A 17,487-nucleotide genomic window follows, 5' to 3' on the forward strand; every position below is an offset into this window, starting at 1 on the left:
ATTATTTATGTTGAAAAATTATTAGTCGATAATTTGATATACTTAAAAAAAAAACTCTGAGCTGGCTTATGGCTAAAAAAGCGCGAAAGCAAATTAGCTAATAAGGAATGTGTTGCGCTTAATAATTAATAATAATGCGCGGAACCAGCAGAGAATTCTGACGTGTTTACACAAAGGGCTAAACACTGTTGCCTAAATCAACAGAATGGGCCAACTCTTACGATTGCGTGATCGCTAAAAGACTTTGAAACCAGCTTGAAACGTTTCTGATCGTCTTCACCTGTTATGTTAACATGTGTGAAAAAAGCCTGAATGAGCTTGTGTTCTACGTTTCCTGATGCATGCTTTGTTGTGAGTACTCTACCACTAGTTTTTATACCTAAAGTTTTACAATACAAAATTTGAAATCAAATAAAATATCACATTTTCGAAATTGATCTACGAAGTTTCCTTATTCCAAACATACTTGGTATAATTGTCAAGCTGTGTCTGAAAACAATCAATCGAAAAAGACAAAAGCATGTAAACGATAAAACTTGTCAAGCTGTTTGACCTAATTAAACTGATTACTTTAGATTACACTCATCTAGAAAAAAAAAATGAATTGGTCTAAGACTCAAAGTAAAGAACAGTATATTTAGATGACGACACACATCACCTTATTCCCCACAATGCATTCCGTAGCGGTTCGTGTCCCCCCCCCCCCCCCCCCCCACCCATCTCAGCACGGGGCCGTTAAACTATTAAGCCTACCCCCCGCAATTATCTAGGTCCACATAAAAAAGGTTACTAATTAGTTTTTTTTTTTAATTCTCGGTTGTGTTGAATTCAAGTCATTTGCGCTTCTTAACCAACGAACCATGTATCTCTTTCTTGTATCATGCCTTTTAATGGCATGCAGCTCGAATGGTAAAAATCAAAAAACAGTGGGTAATGTTGGTGGTGAATTCTCTTTTGCGAACTTCAACGAACATCTGAATTCCTATCTTGAGGTGCAAGCGCTAGTAAGGACGATGGAACCGAATTTGATGATGTGCTGGGAGAAGTGCATGGATGAGTTCCCGTCTTGTTTGTCGATCAATGCCGGTAAAAAGGATTCTCCTGGTTCGATTTATCAAACCTGGTGCGAACTTCTGTCTGATGACAAGAGTAACGCGTCAGACAAGTTCAACTTTAACACGTCGTCAAACCATTACAGCATTCCGGTAAGTACAAGGAAACACGACAAACGCGGAAAAAGCGCGAAATTCCTTGTTCGATGGAACAAGAAGGGTTGAATGAATTATTAAATTTTGTTTGTAAGATTATTTGCGAAGGATTCTCTTTATTATCCTTGTTTGCACTGATTTTGTTGTTTTTTGTTCAGATCATTTAAAAAACATACCCGTAATCTCTCACTATTCTGCGCAGCAAGAGTTCACGCGGTCAAAATATGGCTTATTAAACTTCTCTTATCCCCCATTCTGAGTTTTTTTTCCTCAAACACACAGGAACGCTTGCTTACGCCGGTTTCACCTGTTCACATTCCCCCTTTTAACAAATTTTACGCCCGCACATAAAATTCTTGATTCTCAGGATTTTTGGCAAAGAGGATACGGGGAGGTTGATCCTCGGGCAGGGGCGTAGCCAGGGTGGGGGGCCCGCCCCCCCCTTTATGATGATATTTTTTTTTTATCCTTGAAAATTACAGCTACAGGGCCCAAATACAATATGCCAATGCCATGGATAGATAGGATGTTTTAGTTCTGTAGTACTTTTTCGATCCCAGCGTAGCAGCAGAAACAGGGCCCGCAGTCACATTTTCCAGCGTCCGTCACCATTGCCTCGATATCGTACAGACCTTCGGCACGTTCTAGTTGTTCCTCCTGTCGGCTCGACTGAACTGGTGGCTTCATTGGAACAACAATGCGGCGTTCAATTTTGTCTTTTGTAGCGACAAAAAGGTAAGAAAATCATGAATTAAATTTTGTATGATGTATACCTGATGTATATATTTTTTATTGATGATATAGTTTTGTACCAAGCTAAAAACTAGTAATATTTGTAATATCTGTAGAGACTGTATAAAAGGTCCAAGATGGCGAAGATTTTAGAAAACCCAAACGAACCGTAGCCAAAAAACAAACGTAAAGCTAAAACTTTCCTTAAAGCATTTACTAAAACCGGGCTATTCCCAATCAATAGGTACTTGCAACCTGTTAATTCTGAATAGATTATTTGAAGTGTTTACGGCGGTACTAGGGGTATTTTGATCTGTGCAAGAATTGTTTTGCTCTTGATCAAGCTGCGGCAATTTGTTTCTTGCAATATAATACCAAAAAATTAATTGAGTTGCCTGCTTTGTATTTTTTTCCTAAGCAGATGCGATCAGCCACTGTATAGATCCGCCTCAAGCACAGCACTGTTCGAATGCTTCGGAGGACACTGTTTTTTTCAGGTAATCGCTAGTTTTATTACAACACTGCTTTTTTAAAATAGAGTTTAGCGATTTTTCGTAACTGATTTTATAGACCGCGGACAGATCACGGTTAATGCCGACATTAATTAGCAATTCAAATTACTTGGCTTACGGTAGTTTGAGACGCGTGTTTTTTCCTTTTGTAGACTCAAGTACGAATGGCGGGGGAGTAGAGGAATTCGGGGAGCTGCTCGATGCAGGCCGAGTTAAACGGTTGAGTGACAGCAAAAAGTTCAGACTTATTTCGGCAAAACATTCCTCACCCCCAAATCACGTTTTTCCCAAGACAACCAAAAGGGGCAAGAGTCGATCATTTCAAGGATCGTGGCTTTCTGAGTTTAAGTGGTTAGTGCAGTACATCCCGTCAAAGGATGGGGGCATTTGCAAGGTGTGCGTCCTATTTCATTCTACAAGCCAACCTGGTGTGCTTGTGAAATCGCCTATGACCAATTTCAAACATGCCAAGGAAATCTTACAATCTCATTCAATAACAAATTACCACAACGACGCCCTTTTGAGAGCGGAGAACTTTATAAAGAATATGAAAGCCCCAGAACAAGCCATTTCTACGACTATCGAAGCTACAAGGATAACCCAAATAGCCAGAAATCATAAACTTTTGGCTGGCATCGTCAGCTCTTTGATTTTCTGTGGAAGGCAGAACATTGCCCTAAGGGGGCATAGAGAGGGGCAGGTCACCAGAAGCAACCGTGGAAACTACCTCGCTCTTTTGGATTTAAGGGGGGGGGATCAGGCGACGAGGCTCTCGCGAACCATTTGGATGCCCTGGAAAAATGGTCACTGGATATCAAGAACTGCCGTGGGCAGGCATATGACGGCGCTGCTAACATGTCATCGCTGGCACGCGGAGCTCAAGCCCTCGTCAAACAGAAGAGCCCCAAGGCAGTGTACACTCACTGCAATCCACACTGCTTGAATCTTGTAATAGTCCATTCTTGTGATCTTTCAATGATTCGTAATATGATTGGCGTCTGAATGAAACCTGCTGTTTTTTCAAGTATTCCCCAAAACGACACGATCTACTCGTCAATGTCATTAAAGATATTAAAGATATATGCCCCGAATAAAAGAAGACAACACTAATAAGCCTTTGCCGCACACGCTGGGCGGAACGCCACGAAGCTTATGAGGTATTCTACAGCCTCTTCCCTGCAGTTCTGAAAACCCTAGAAGTGATGACAAACGAGTGTCAGTACTTAAATAAGTACGGAAGTTGGAGCTGGGACCAGGAGAGCCGCACAAGAGCCAATGGCCTTCTGTCCACCATGTCCAAGTTTGAGTTTACAATCACGATGATCACTGTGATGAAATGCCTCTCAGTCGTGAAGCAACTGAGCATCCAACTTCAGAAGCGCGCAAGCGACATTTACAGGGCTTACTCTCAAGTGAGCTCTGTAAAGGAAGATCTTCAAGCTCCGAGGCGCGATATCGATGTCTTGTTCGTAAAGTGGTACGAGTCATCTGTGGACTTAGGGAAGGATTTTGACATTGTACCCTCCATGCCGCGCATTGCACGAATACAACAACACCGGCAAAATACCCCCTCCTCATCCCCGTGTGAATATTACAAGAGATCCCAGGGCATTCCTCTTGTCGACCACCTGTCGACAGAAATGGATAAATTCTTCAGTGCCGACCAGATGAATGTATCAAAGCTGATCTCCTTGGTACCGGAGGTTCTGGTGGCTACCAATGGCTGCGACTTGGAAGAGGCCGTTAAATTCTACACAGATGACCTTGAAAGCCCTGATTTACTCGATGTAGAGCTTGTCCGTTGGCGCAGTAAATGGACGAGAGTAGAAGAGGAATCTATTCCTAGAAGCGCAGTCGACGCACTGAAAAACTGTGATGCCGAGTTCTACCCAAACGTACATGTGCTACTCCAAATCCTCTGCACCCTCCCTGTCACTTCAGCTGAGAGTGAGAGATCGTTCAGTACAATGAAGCGCCTTAAGACATACCTACGAAACACCATGAGCACAGAAAGAGAATCTTCACTGGCCTTGATGAGCGTCCTTTATAACAGATCTCTGGATGTAGATGCCATCATTGATACTTTCGCCACGCGCCATTCTCGTCGCCTTTTGTTTGCAGACATTTTATCTGGCGACAAGTAGCATGTTCTAACCAGGGAGGCATCTTGCTACCCTAACTTTCATTGGAACATGATCCAACATGTGTATTACTTCTCAGTTAATTGATATTATAACTAGTGAAACTCCATTTGTAAATGAATGAAGTGTATGTTTGATTCGTATCAGAATGTGCCTCGTATCAGAATGTAAGATTGCCTGGGTTCAAATTAAGAAAGTAGTATGAAGTAAGTTCTACAATAGATCAATATTGAACTCTTTGTAAACCTATTTCTTGACAAATCACTTTGACCCCCCCCCCCCCAAGGAAAAATCCTGGCTACGCCCCTGTCGGGTATTCACATCAAATGTGTGTGTTTGGTGTAGAAGGAAGCGTTACTCCACATCAAAAATGTGAAAACGAATGACTCAAAGCAAGCAACGTTTTAACGTTTGCTTTTGTGTTTTCAGAATCCTTGCGACCAACTGAAGTGTGCGAATGGTGGGAAATGTCGCGCGAACTATGGCGATAATACTGGCAAATGTCAGTGTGAACCCGGCTTCACCGGAAAAACTTGCGACACCGGTAAAGTGACTGTTATTAGGGAGTTTATTATCTAGAGGGGGGCCGTACCACTCTTCAGCTATGGCCGTACCACTCTTCAGCGATGGCCGTACCACTCTTCTATGGCCGTACCACTCTTCTATGGCCGTACCACTCTTCTATGGCCTTTCCACTCTTCTATGGCCGTACCACTCTTCTATGGCCGTACCACTCTTCTATGGCCGTACCACTTTTCAGCTATGGCCGTACTACTCTTCAGCTATGGCCGTACCACTCTTCAGCTATGGCCGTACCATTGTTCAGCTATGGCCGTACCATTCTTCTATGGCCGTACCACTCTTCTATGGCCGTACCACTCTTCTATGGCCGTATACCACTCTTCAGCTATGGCCGCACCACTCTTTTATGGCAGTACCACTCTTCTATGGCCGTACCACTCTTCTATGGTCGTACCACTTTTCTATGGCCGTACCACTCTTCTATGGTCGTACCACTCTTCTATGGCCGTACCACTCTTCTATGGCCGTACCACTCTTCTATGGCCGTACCACTTTTCTATGGCCGTACCACTCTTCTATGGCCGTACCACTCTTCTATGGTCGTACCACTCTTCTATGGCCGTACCACTCTTCTATGGCCGTACCACTTTTCTATGGCCGTACCACTCTTCTATAGCCGTACCACTCTTCTATGGCCGTACCACTCTTCTATGGCCGTACCACTCTTCTATGGTCGTACCACTCTTCTATGGCCGTACCACTCTTCTATGGTCGTACCACTTTTCTATGGCCGTACCACTCTTCTATGGTCGTACCACTTTTCTATGGCAGTACCACTCTTCTATGGCCGTACCACTCTTCAGCTATGGCCGCACCACTCTTTTATGGCAGTACCACTCTTTTATGGCAGTACCACTCTTTTATGGCAGTACCACTTTTCTATGGCCGTACCCTTTTTCTATGGCCGTACCACTTTTCTATGGCCGTACCACTCTTCTATGGCCTTACCACTCTTCTATGGCCTTACCACTCTTCTATGGCAGTACCACTCTTCTATGGCCGTACCACTCTTCTATGGCAGTACCACTCTTCTATGGCCGATGATTGCATTGCTGCAGCATCCTGCTCGAGACTTGAACTCGACCGCTTCATTTTTTTTTACGTCAACAACTTTCACGCTGCATTTGGTTTCACTTGGGAAATATCTGAGACCGAGGTCACCTTTCTGGATATTTCAGGCTCTCCATCAAGGATGGTCACCTAGCCACTTCAGTGTACTACAACCCACTGATCTTCTGTTTTCTTCCTCTCATCTTCAACATGTTTAAAACTGCTATCCTTTCTACCACTCTGACTTTCATTCTCAATCTGAGAAAATGTGTCAGTTCTTTATTGACCGTGGTTATCCTGCACATACCGTCACTAACGCTCTCGATCGCGCTCGTTCCGTTGATCGCTATGTTGCATTGCAATCCTCCGAGCCTTAAAGTGAGGATGGAATTCCAGGGAAGACTTCGAGAAAAACAGACGGGGTGCTCGACAGCAAAATCAAGTTTAACCCTTAGGGATGGCACTAAGGGGGTGGTCAATAACAATTCTTAAGAGATAGAACATTGGATACGGTGTGGTCGAAGCAATTATTAACCCTAAGAGATAGCATTAAAAACAAAGAGAGTTTCAGACCATACTGTCAAGCCATTTGGTTGACTAATAGCACACTCGAACAATGCCCGTGTTCATTGGCAGACGGATCCTGTATTGTTATGTTACCGACAATAAAGCCGAAAGTATCAACCGATCAGTTGACTTGAGGTTTATTGTAATATACGTATCGAGCGATTGGGCCACCATTAGATAGCGTGTAGCAGAATCGGAAAAAAAAATCCTAAAACACCCCCTAAGAGATAGCAGTTTAAAAGAATTTTATACCCTAAAGAATAGGTCGAGCACCCCGCCTACTTATCGAGCACCCCGCCTACTTATTCTACCCCCCCCCCCCCTCCCCCTGGGTAGAATTAGAATTCTCTTTCCTCTCACATTTTATCCCTCCAACCTAGGCATTATTAAGCCCTTCTCTAGGAAATTTAAGTTTCTAGAAGACCCTGAAACGGCCGCTTTCTTTCCTCGGCCGCCGCTTTTCTCTTATCCTTTTCTTTTTCCGCCGTGACAAGAATCTACGTACCTCTCTTGTCAGAAGCACCTTGACTCCCGGTAAACTAGAGCCCAGCACTTAAGTGCTCTTGGTAGAGATGTACCACTTGTGACTACATCGTTCCTACCACACGCATTATCGGACCCAATGGGGAGTCGTAGTATGTCACGGATCATATCACATGCACTACTAGCAATCTCATATTGTTTTTCTTGTAAGCTTTCCGGTATGATTTACGTTGGGGAAACCGGCCGCATGCTAAGCACGCGTTTTTGTGAACATCGCAACAATGTAATCAACCCTCGTACATTCAAACCAGTTTCTAGGTATTTTAACCTCCCAGGACACTCTGTCGACCGCTTGTTTACTTATGGGGTTTGTTTACACAACGGTTCCAATGATTCGCGCATCCAGAAAGAGAATAGAAATATTTTCTCTCTTGGCTGTAGAGCCACCCTAGGTATATTTTCGATCTCTTTAGCGCGCCCCGCTCTAATTGCTTATTGTTCCTTTGTCAGACAGCACGCGCGGCGCCGTCTTACGACTATTGTTCGCACACTACACTATAAATACCACATCCCCATCCGATTCAGTTTCTTTTGCTCCGACGAAGGGCTAACGCTCAAAACGTCAGTGCAACTCATTTGTTTCACAGAGGCGTTTAAGATACCTTTTCAAGCTTTTGTTGATTTTTACCTTGTTTCTGTTATAGTTTGTTACAGTTTTGATAATGAAAGCACATTTTAATTCCAATTGTTTTGCTTGATAATTTTTTAACCCAAATCGCGAAAATAAAGTGACTTGTTTTTATACGAAAATAGCGAAATTGCGAAAATAAAATGTCGCGAAATATCGCATTCTCAAAATCACAAATATTTTATGACTATGACTTGTTGAGAGATGTTTTTAGTTGACTGTGTGAATATCTTGCGAGTGATTGGTAGGAACAAACATTCCATGCATATTTCCTGTGCTCACGGTTTCACTGGTTGCGTTGTTTACTAATGGATACATTTTATTCATGTTATCAGCCGTTGACGAGTGCGCAAGTGTTCCGTGTAAGAACAATGGTACTTGCCAAAACGATGGAAACAGCTACATATGCACATGCGCAGAGAAATTCGGCGGGAAAAACTGCACACGTAAGTTGACTGATATTGGGATACAGCAGTTTTCATAATTTTGTATGGGCATACATAAGGGACCCTAATATGGGCATACACAAGGGACCCTAATATGGGCATACATAAGGGACCCTAATATGGGCATACGCAAGGGACCCTAATATGAGCATACATAAGGGACCCTAATATGGGCATACACAAGGGGCCATAATATGAGCATACATAAGGGACCCTAATATGAGCATACATAAGGGACCCTAATATGGGCATACACAAGGGACCCTAATATGGGCATACATAAGGGACCCTAATATGGGCATACATAAGGGACCCTAATATGGGCATACATAAGGGACCCTAATATGGGCATACACAAGGGACCCTAATAGGAGCATACACAAGGGGCCCTAATATGGGCATACATAAGGGACCCTAATATGGGCATACATAAGGGACCCTAATATGGGCATACACAAGGGACCCTAATAGGAGCATACATAAGGAACCCTAATATGAGCATACATAAGGGACCCTAATATGAGCATACATAAGGGACCCTAATATGAGCATACATAAGGGACCCTAATATGGGCATACACAAGGGACCCTAATAGGAGCATACATAAGGGACCCTAATATGAGCATACATAAGGGACCCTAATATGAGCATACACAAGGGGCCCTAATATGAACATACACAAGGGACCCTAATATGAGCATACGCAAGGGGCCATAATATGAGCATACACAAGGGACCCTAATATGAACATACACAAGGGACCCTAATATGAGCATACACAAGAGACCCTAATATGAGCATACAAAAGGGACCCTAATACGAGCATACGCAAGGGGCCCTAATATGAGCATACACAAGGGACCCTAATATGATCATACACAAGGGACCCTAATATGAGCATACCCAAGGGGCCATAATATGAGCATACACAAGGGACCCTAATATGAGCATACACAAGAGACCCTAATATGAGCATACAAAGGGGACCCTAATACGAGCATACGCAAGGGGCCCTAATATGAGCATACACAAGGGACCCTAATATGATCATACACAAGGAACCCTAATATGAGCATACCCAAGGGGCCATAATATGAGCATACACAAGGGACCCTAATATGAGCATACACAAGGGACCCTAATATGAGCATACCCAAGGGACCCTAATATGAATATACACAAGGGACCCTAATATGAGCATACCCAAGGGGCCATAATATGATCATACACAAGGGACCCTAATATGAGCATACACAAGGGACCCTAATAAGCATACACAAGGGACCCTAATATGAGCATACACAAGCGGCCCCAATATGAGCATACGCAAGGGACCCTAATATGAGCATACATAAGGGACCCTAATATGATCATACACAAGGGACCCTAATATGAGCATACACAAGGGGCCCTAGTATGAGCATACACAAGAGACCCTAATATGAGCATACACAAGGGACCCTAATACGAGCATACACAAGGGGCCCTAATATGAGCATACACAAGGGGCCATAATTTGAGCATACATAAGGGACCCTAATATGAGCATACACAAGGGACCCTAATATGAGCATACACAAGGGACCCTAATATGAACATACACAAGGGACCCTAATATGAGCATACACAAGGGGCGATAATTCGAGCATACATAAGGGGCCATAATTTGAGCATACATAAGGGACCCTAATATGAGCATACACAAGGGACCCTAATATGAGCATACACAAGGGACCCTAATATGAACATACACAAGGGACCCTAATATGAGCATACACAAGGGGCGATAATTCGAGCATACATAAGGGGCCATAATTTGAGCATACATAAGGGACCCTAATATGAGCATACACAAGGGACCCTAATATGAGCATACACAAGGGGCCCTAATATGAGCATACACAAGGGACCCTAATATGAGCATACATAAGGGGTCATAATATGAGCATACAAAAGGGGCCCCAATATGATCATACACAAGGGACCCTAATATGATCATACGCAAGGGACCCTAATATGAGCATACACAAGGGGCCCTAGTATGAGCATACACAAGAGACCCTAATATGAGCATACACAAGGGACCCTAATACGAGCCTACACAAGGGGCCCTAATATGAGCATACACAAGGGGCCATAATTTGAGCATACATAAGGGACCCTAATATGAGCATACACAAGGGACCCTAATATGAGCATACACAAGGGACCCTAATATGAACATACACAAGGGACCCTAATATGAGCATACACAAGGGGCGATAATTCGAGCATACATAAGGGGCCATAATTTGAGCATACATAAGGGACCCTAATATGAGCATACACAAGGGACCCTAATATGAGCATACACAAGGGGCCCTAATATGAGCATACACAAGGGACCCTAATATGAGCATACATAAGGGGTCATAATATGAGCATACAAAAGGGGCCCCAATATGATCATACACAAGGGACCCTAATATGATCATACGCAAGGGACCCTAATATGAGCATACACAAGGAACCCTAATATGAGCATACACAAGGGACCCTAATATGAGCATACACAAGGGACCCTAATATGAACATACACAAGGGACCCTAATATGAGCATACACAAGGGGCGATAATTCGAGCATACATAAGGGACCCTAATATGAGCATACACAAGGAACCCTAATACGAGCATACACAAGGGGCCCTAATATGAGCATACACAAGGGGCCATAATTTGAGCATACATAAGGGACCCTAATATGAGCATACACAAGGGACCCTAATATGAGCATACACAAGGGGCCCTAATATGAGCATACACAAGGGACCCTAATATGAGCATACATAAGGGGTCATAATATGAGCATACAAAAGGGGCCCCAATATGATCATACACAAGGGACCCTAATATGATCATACGCAAGGGACCCTAATATGAGCATACGCAATGGGCCCTAATATGAGCATACACAAGGGGCCCTAATATGAGCATACACAAGGGACCCTAATATGAGCATATATAAGGGACCCTAATATGAGCATACACAAGGGGCCATAATATGAGCATACATAATTGACCCTAATATGAGCATAGACAAGGGGCCATAATATGAGCATACATAAGGGACCCTAATATGATCATACGCAAGGGACCCTAATATGAGTATACACAAGGGACCCTAATATGAGCATACACAAGGGACCCTAATATGAGCATACAAAAGGGACCCTAATATGAGCATACACAAGGGACCCTAATATGAGCATACACAAGGGGCCCTAATATGAGCATACACAAGGGACCCTAATATGAGCATACATAAGGGACCCTAATATGAGCATACACAAGGGGCCATAATATGAGCATACATAATTGACCCTAATATGAGCATAGACAAGGGGCCATAATATGAGCATACATAAGGGACCCTAATATGATCATACGCAAGGGACCCTAATATGAGCATACACAAGGGACCCTAATATGAGCATACACAAGGGATCATAATTTGAGCATACATTAGGGACCCTAATATGAGCATACACAAGGGACCCTAATATGGGCATACACAAGGGACCCTAATATGAGCATACAAAAAGGGACCCTAATATGAGCATACATAAGGGACCCTAATATGAAAAATACACAAGAGACCCTAATATGAGAACGTAGAAAGAAAACGACCGGACAACCTCTATCTGCTGGTGTGCGTAGTTGATTATGGAATAAAACCTTTAAAAGAAAAAGTAAAAAAAAAACGCAGACTTGTTTTTTAACGATATTTCGGCAGGCCAAAACCTGCCTTTTTCAGGGTTATAAATGAGTTACAGTGGCATGTTACAGCTAGTATATGTACAAAGATCATAGATGGATTAAACAACAAAAGGTTTCTGAAACCTAACCACTCCGCTTAAGTCATAGAGCTCACACCTTTTGAAAAAATAATAAGCAGTCGCGACTCTATCCGCAAAGCAAGAGAAGCCACACAGATAGCTCGTGCTGGCACTTTTGAATTCAGTGGCCTCAACAGGCGTGAAGAGACCGTTTAGTAATCCACACCCCCCTATTTACCATCATCCACTTTTTTCCTTACTCAATTACTATTTTTATCTTTTGTTATTTAATAACAATACAAGAGTGGTTAAACCAAGGAACTGGGTTTGTTATAGCGGAAGTCAAGTTAGGGTGTGAGTATGGCACCTTGATGGACCATATTAGTAGAGGGAAAGTTATGAGTCCAAACCTGATTGTTTCTAGTGAATTGCCCGGCACTTGGCATGGAGGACCGCAGGATTCTCGACTCTCATATAACGGCCTCATCGTCCAAACACAATAGTTATTTTGCACCCAAGTACGCACGCCTGCGCAATACATTCCAAGGTGGCGTTACGTACGGGTGTTGGCGGCCAGGAGGACAACTGGTCGATGAGTATTTACAGGTGGATTTACGCACGGTGAAGAACATCAGCAAAGTCGCCACTCAAGGCCAGCCCTATTCCAAAAATGATCCTGACCACACCTACTGGGTGACGCGTTATGCACTCAGCTACAGCCTGGACGGTGTCAAGTGGACGACCTACCCGCATGTGAGTAAAAGGGAACCCTTTAGTGTGCGTCATGAATGTAATGGTTTATGTCTTGATTACAAGGGTTTATAATTCGACCTTACTGGAGATCATTTTGTGCATGTGTTGAAAGCAAAGGTTTATGATTCGGCCTTACTGGAGATATTTTGGTGTATGTTTGAATGCAAGGGTTTCTAATTAAGCCTTAATGGAGATCATATGATTCAGGTCTGTGATATCAGGAGCCATTTATCAATAGTGGAGATCCTTTTGTTTGTTTAGACTTGAAGCTAAAAGAGTTTATCATTTTAGTCCTATTGGATATCTTTGCTGTTTGTCTTGGCTATTTAGTTAATCACTAGGCCTCAATGACCTTGGTAAATTGTATAGCCCGTCCAAGGTTTTGCTTAAAATTTGATACCATGTAACTTCTTTTCCAGGAATTTCCTGGAAATACCGACCTTGAAACAGTGGTGTCACACACCCTTCCGGTCGCCATACAGGCCAGGTACATCCGGTTCGTGGTGAAGGCGTGGAATGTCAACCCTGCGATGAGAGTCGAGATCTACGAGTGCAAGGCCTAACTCAGGATAAAGTGATAGCCGAATGATTTTTTTTATTTAAGGGTCGTTTTGTGTCTTTTGTAATCATCAAGCACCAGGACCGTAGCAGGGGTGGGGCACTGGGGGCACGTGCCCCCCAAATATTTTCAAAATCTATAAGAAATAAACCAGAAGGGGCGTGGCTGTTCCCACAATATTTTCTTAATCTTTCTGGATCGTGCCCCCCAATATTTCGAAGCCTGCTACGGCAGTGAGAATAATCGCTTTGCACGTTCATCTGGTTTGTCTATAGCTCGTCTATAGTATTTCTAGTTATACACTCCAGAATGTTTAAAGTGCACCAATTACCAGGAAGCGTAGATTAGAGGATGGTAGAAATGTCTGTGTGCTACACTGGTTGGATCGATAGCTCTGGCACCAGTCAGCCAACATGTCTAGCGGTTTGATAGAGATACCACTTCGCCTTATCGGTCTCATTTGCAGTGAAATTCTCGATTTTATGTAGCATGCTTTGAAATTTAATCTTTTTAAAGCTTTAAAACGGGGCAGGAGTATGTTATGATTAATATCGACTTTTTCTTGCTCATATCAGCACTTCAAGACGATAATTAGGTGCCCTAGGTGGAAAATCATGCTTGCCTATTTTTGTTTTACGTTACTTGCTATTTATCATGTGTTTCTTGCCAGTTTCAGGTTCCGGTATAAAAGGCTTAGCTCCGCCCACAATAAATGGAGTCTTTTTTTAAATTCAAAATGGCGGGTCAGAAGAAAGAAATGGGGGAGCGTAACTTTTCGCTAAAACGCTAACTAAAACTCGAAGAATATCGTTTAAATAGACATAAAATATAATTTAACGTGTAAAACAATCAATATATCAAGTTTATTTGAACACACATCACTCGAAAGTCGTCTTTCCAACGCGTTTCAAATTTCGCGCCTAAACAAGCTGACCAGCCAAAAAAGACAAAATATACACAATGGCCGTTTCGACTTCGACCCAGCTTTTACTCTTCCATGCGAACATGAGCCCCTAAACAACCTCAAAAGCAGAACTTCATATCGTGATATGCGTAAGAATTAATGCGTAAAAGTCCATCTGGCTGCCGAAAAACCCATCACGGAGGCCAGCACTGAGCTCAACAAAAAGTTTACACACCTCTCTTCGCTTTTGGCCTTTCGCTCGAGATCAATGCTTTTATCATTAGCTAAGTAAATGCGTTTGAGAGGACAAATTATTTGAAAAATGGTCAGGGAAGCGGATTTAGATTACGAGGGCTTATAAGTACTATTGTTGTGTGGGTGTAAAACCTAAAACCTGTGACCCCAAAAGCTACGACCCCAAAAGAAACGACCCCCAAAATATTGCCGTTATTATTTAGCCTACCTTTTTCCCTAAATGGCTACACAGCGTGGAAGTTTCAAGTGGAATCAGTGATCCTTATGAGATAATTAGCTTGTAATTTGTTTTTATTTTTAATTGGGAAATAGGGGAAAAGCTTTACTTGTGTTTCCAGATGGTCGTTTCTTAAAACGCCGATAAACTCAGAAACCCGGAAAGTAAACATTTTCGGGTGTTTCTTAAAAATCTTTGCCCGCTAACTTTCGGGAAATCGCTTCATGTTCTACTTGTGTCGAGTTGTAGAAAGTTTTCATAACAGAGAAAACCATTCCACTGCCCGGTAAAAAGTGGGCCAATCAAGGCTAACATCATTTAATGGGATTTCCTTCCAACCAATCAGGTTTAACCTCTGTCAAATGATTTGACATTTAGCTGTCACAGTGCGCCTAAAATAAAAATAAACAGCTTTGCGAAATTATTAGAAGTTTTTTCTACAAAATGAGACTTTATTTACTTGTTCTTTGTCTTTCTTTCGAAAAATGGCGATGCCACAGCAATGTTTGGGGTGCAAGTTGTCTACAGACATCGATAAAACTAGGATTTCAAAAAATATTCAGCCAATGTATACATAAACTTTGAAAATTATAATTTACTTGTCGGGAACCCGTATCGGCACGCTACGCTAAAGCTTTGGTTTGATAAAACACTCTTCCTCGCCAGGGAGTTCATAAACTTTTCTTGGGCGTTTCTCTATATTACCTGTAATTACCGGGTCGGTTAGGTTACCGGTAGTGTTTTCGGGATAATCGGGCAAAGGAGCGTGTCTGAAAAATGAGTTCAACTACAATTTTCAACAGGACAAATAACAACGACGACTATAAAAATGGTTTGTTCATTGGCGCGCGCGAATGAGAATATAATATATTTCTTTCATGAAAGCACAACAAAATTGCTGAACTACCTTATTAGGATCGCTAGAATCCATATGAAACTTTCGCGCTGTTTAGCCATTTGGGAAACAAGGTAGACTAGTTAATAACTGCAATTTTTGAGGGGTCGTAGCTTTAGAGGTCGTAGCTTTTGGGGTCACAGGTTTAAGGTATTAGGTTTTAGGTCTTCGATTTGTAGACACCCGTTGTAGTGTAGAAAGATCAAATCGGGTCCGGTCTTTTTTATTCGACCTACAACGAATCAGTAGAAGCTCTGTGTACAAGCCTAGGAGATAAAGCATTTTGAAATTATGGTGGGCTCTTTTTTTTTTTTGTTTTATTTGTAAGTAACCATACTGTACATTGAAACTTATTAAAAGTATTTTACATAAGAAACAACAAAATAACGAATTACTAAACTTATCAGAGTATATCAGGTGCTTATCAGAGCAACTATGCCCATCTCTTGTCCCTGAATATATTAAGAAATCTCCAGAGAATAATTATTTGCTTTTCTCCAATGGTGTATGTGTTATAGGTAAAAAAGAGTATTGAAATTTCTGACATCCTTTCCACCCTCTATTATTATTTTTTTATTACAGTACTCTATGAGATATACCTGTTAACCTTCTTAGGTGAGGAGTGTAGGGAAAAATACATTGGAGGTAGAAGGAAGAAAATAATGACGAGAGAGTTTGTTAAAGATGTTGCTTTTGTTGGCTTAAAAATGTTATAAGTGTATGGTAGCCCCCGCCCCAAACATCTTTTTGGGGATAATATATTATTCTGACTCCCCTCCATGCCATGAATTGGCTTTCTTCCTTGACTTTAATCCTCAAATTATAATTAAGATTCTAAAGTATATACTATCAAATATAAACACACGCTATTGTTAGCTGTACATGTAGGCAACAAAATCATATTTTAATAATTATCATAAGGAAGCTTGATTATAACAATTTTACAGATAGCAGCACATAAAGCAATCATGTAAATACCCTTTTCTGCTTTTTCGTTGCAAGCTCTTACTATTATTGTGTTTGATGCATATTGCATGATTCATGTTTTCTAGAACATCCTTGGAATGAAGCTTAGTTCTTTTGCAGCATTGACTTTGTATTCCAATCAAAAGCTAGTAATTATTGATTTTACTTTTCAAGCCATACAGGTGGTAAACACAGGGGTGCATACACCCTTCTTCTTGGCAACCAAAAAGCAGTGATTCCATTCTTTCACAATATTTCACCAGATTCTCCAAGATTTTTAATGCCGATAAAAAAAGTTTAGAGTATGAATACACGAGGTGATAAAAACTGACGGGAGTGATCGTCCGCAAAATCGATTTTAAAGGGCACTTTGGGCTAGGTCAGCAGAAATTCTTACCCCTATGGATATAGCAAATTGGGTGTGGTCGAAGGAATTTTATACCGTAAGAAATAACAGAATCAGAAAAAAACGTTTCTGGAGAATCCATCGCCCTGCTTGCAATAAAATTATAATTTTAAAAATTAATTGCGAGGTCGTTCCCTAGTAGTGGTTGTATATTTTCTTGTATAAGATGTTTGGGCACAAAAAGAGCCCATAACGGCGACTCGTTGTCTCCTCCCACTTTAGCACATTGCTCATTCGCTTCACCTCTCTGATTGGGGCGGTCCCGCATATTTTCATTAAATTTCCTGTTGGACGATCGTGAACTGC

General features: G+C 42.0%; 2 protein-coding genes across 2 annotated transcripts; both read left to right on the plus strand.

The window, feature by feature from the left end:
• Window positions 1–822: 822 nt before the first annotated feature.
• Window positions 823–16,894, plus strand: LOC5512369 (EGF-like repeat and discoidin I-like domain-containing protein 3). Its single transcript, XM_032381823.2, has 5 exons — window positions 823–1,205; window positions 5,023–5,137; window positions 8,299–8,409; window positions 12,651–12,979; window positions 13,399–16,894. The coding sequence occupies exons 1-5, from the start codon at window positions 861–863 to the stop codon at window positions 13,540–13,542; spliced, it is 1,044 nt and encodes a 347-aa protein (XP_032237714.2). The 5' UTR covers window positions 823–860; the 3' UTR covers window positions 13,543–16,894.
• Window positions 3,655–4,832, plus strand: LOC125572249 (52 kDa repressor of the inhibitor of the protein kinase-like). Its single transcript, XM_048732522.1, has one exon. The coding sequence runs from the start codon at window positions 3,655–3,657 to the stop codon at window positions 4,594–4,596; it is 942 nt and encodes a 313-aa protein (XP_048588479.1). The 3' UTR covers window positions 4,597–4,832.
• Window positions 16,895–17,487: the final 593 nt, after the last annotated feature.

Source organism: Nematostella vectensis, chromosome 9, assembly GCF_932526225.1.
Source record: "Nematostella vectensis chromosome 9, jaNemVect1.1, whole genome shotgun sequence".
Classification (NCBI taxonomy): domain Eukaryota; kingdom Metazoa; phylum Cnidaria; class Anthozoa; order Actiniaria; family Edwardsiidae; genus Nematostella; species Nematostella vectensis.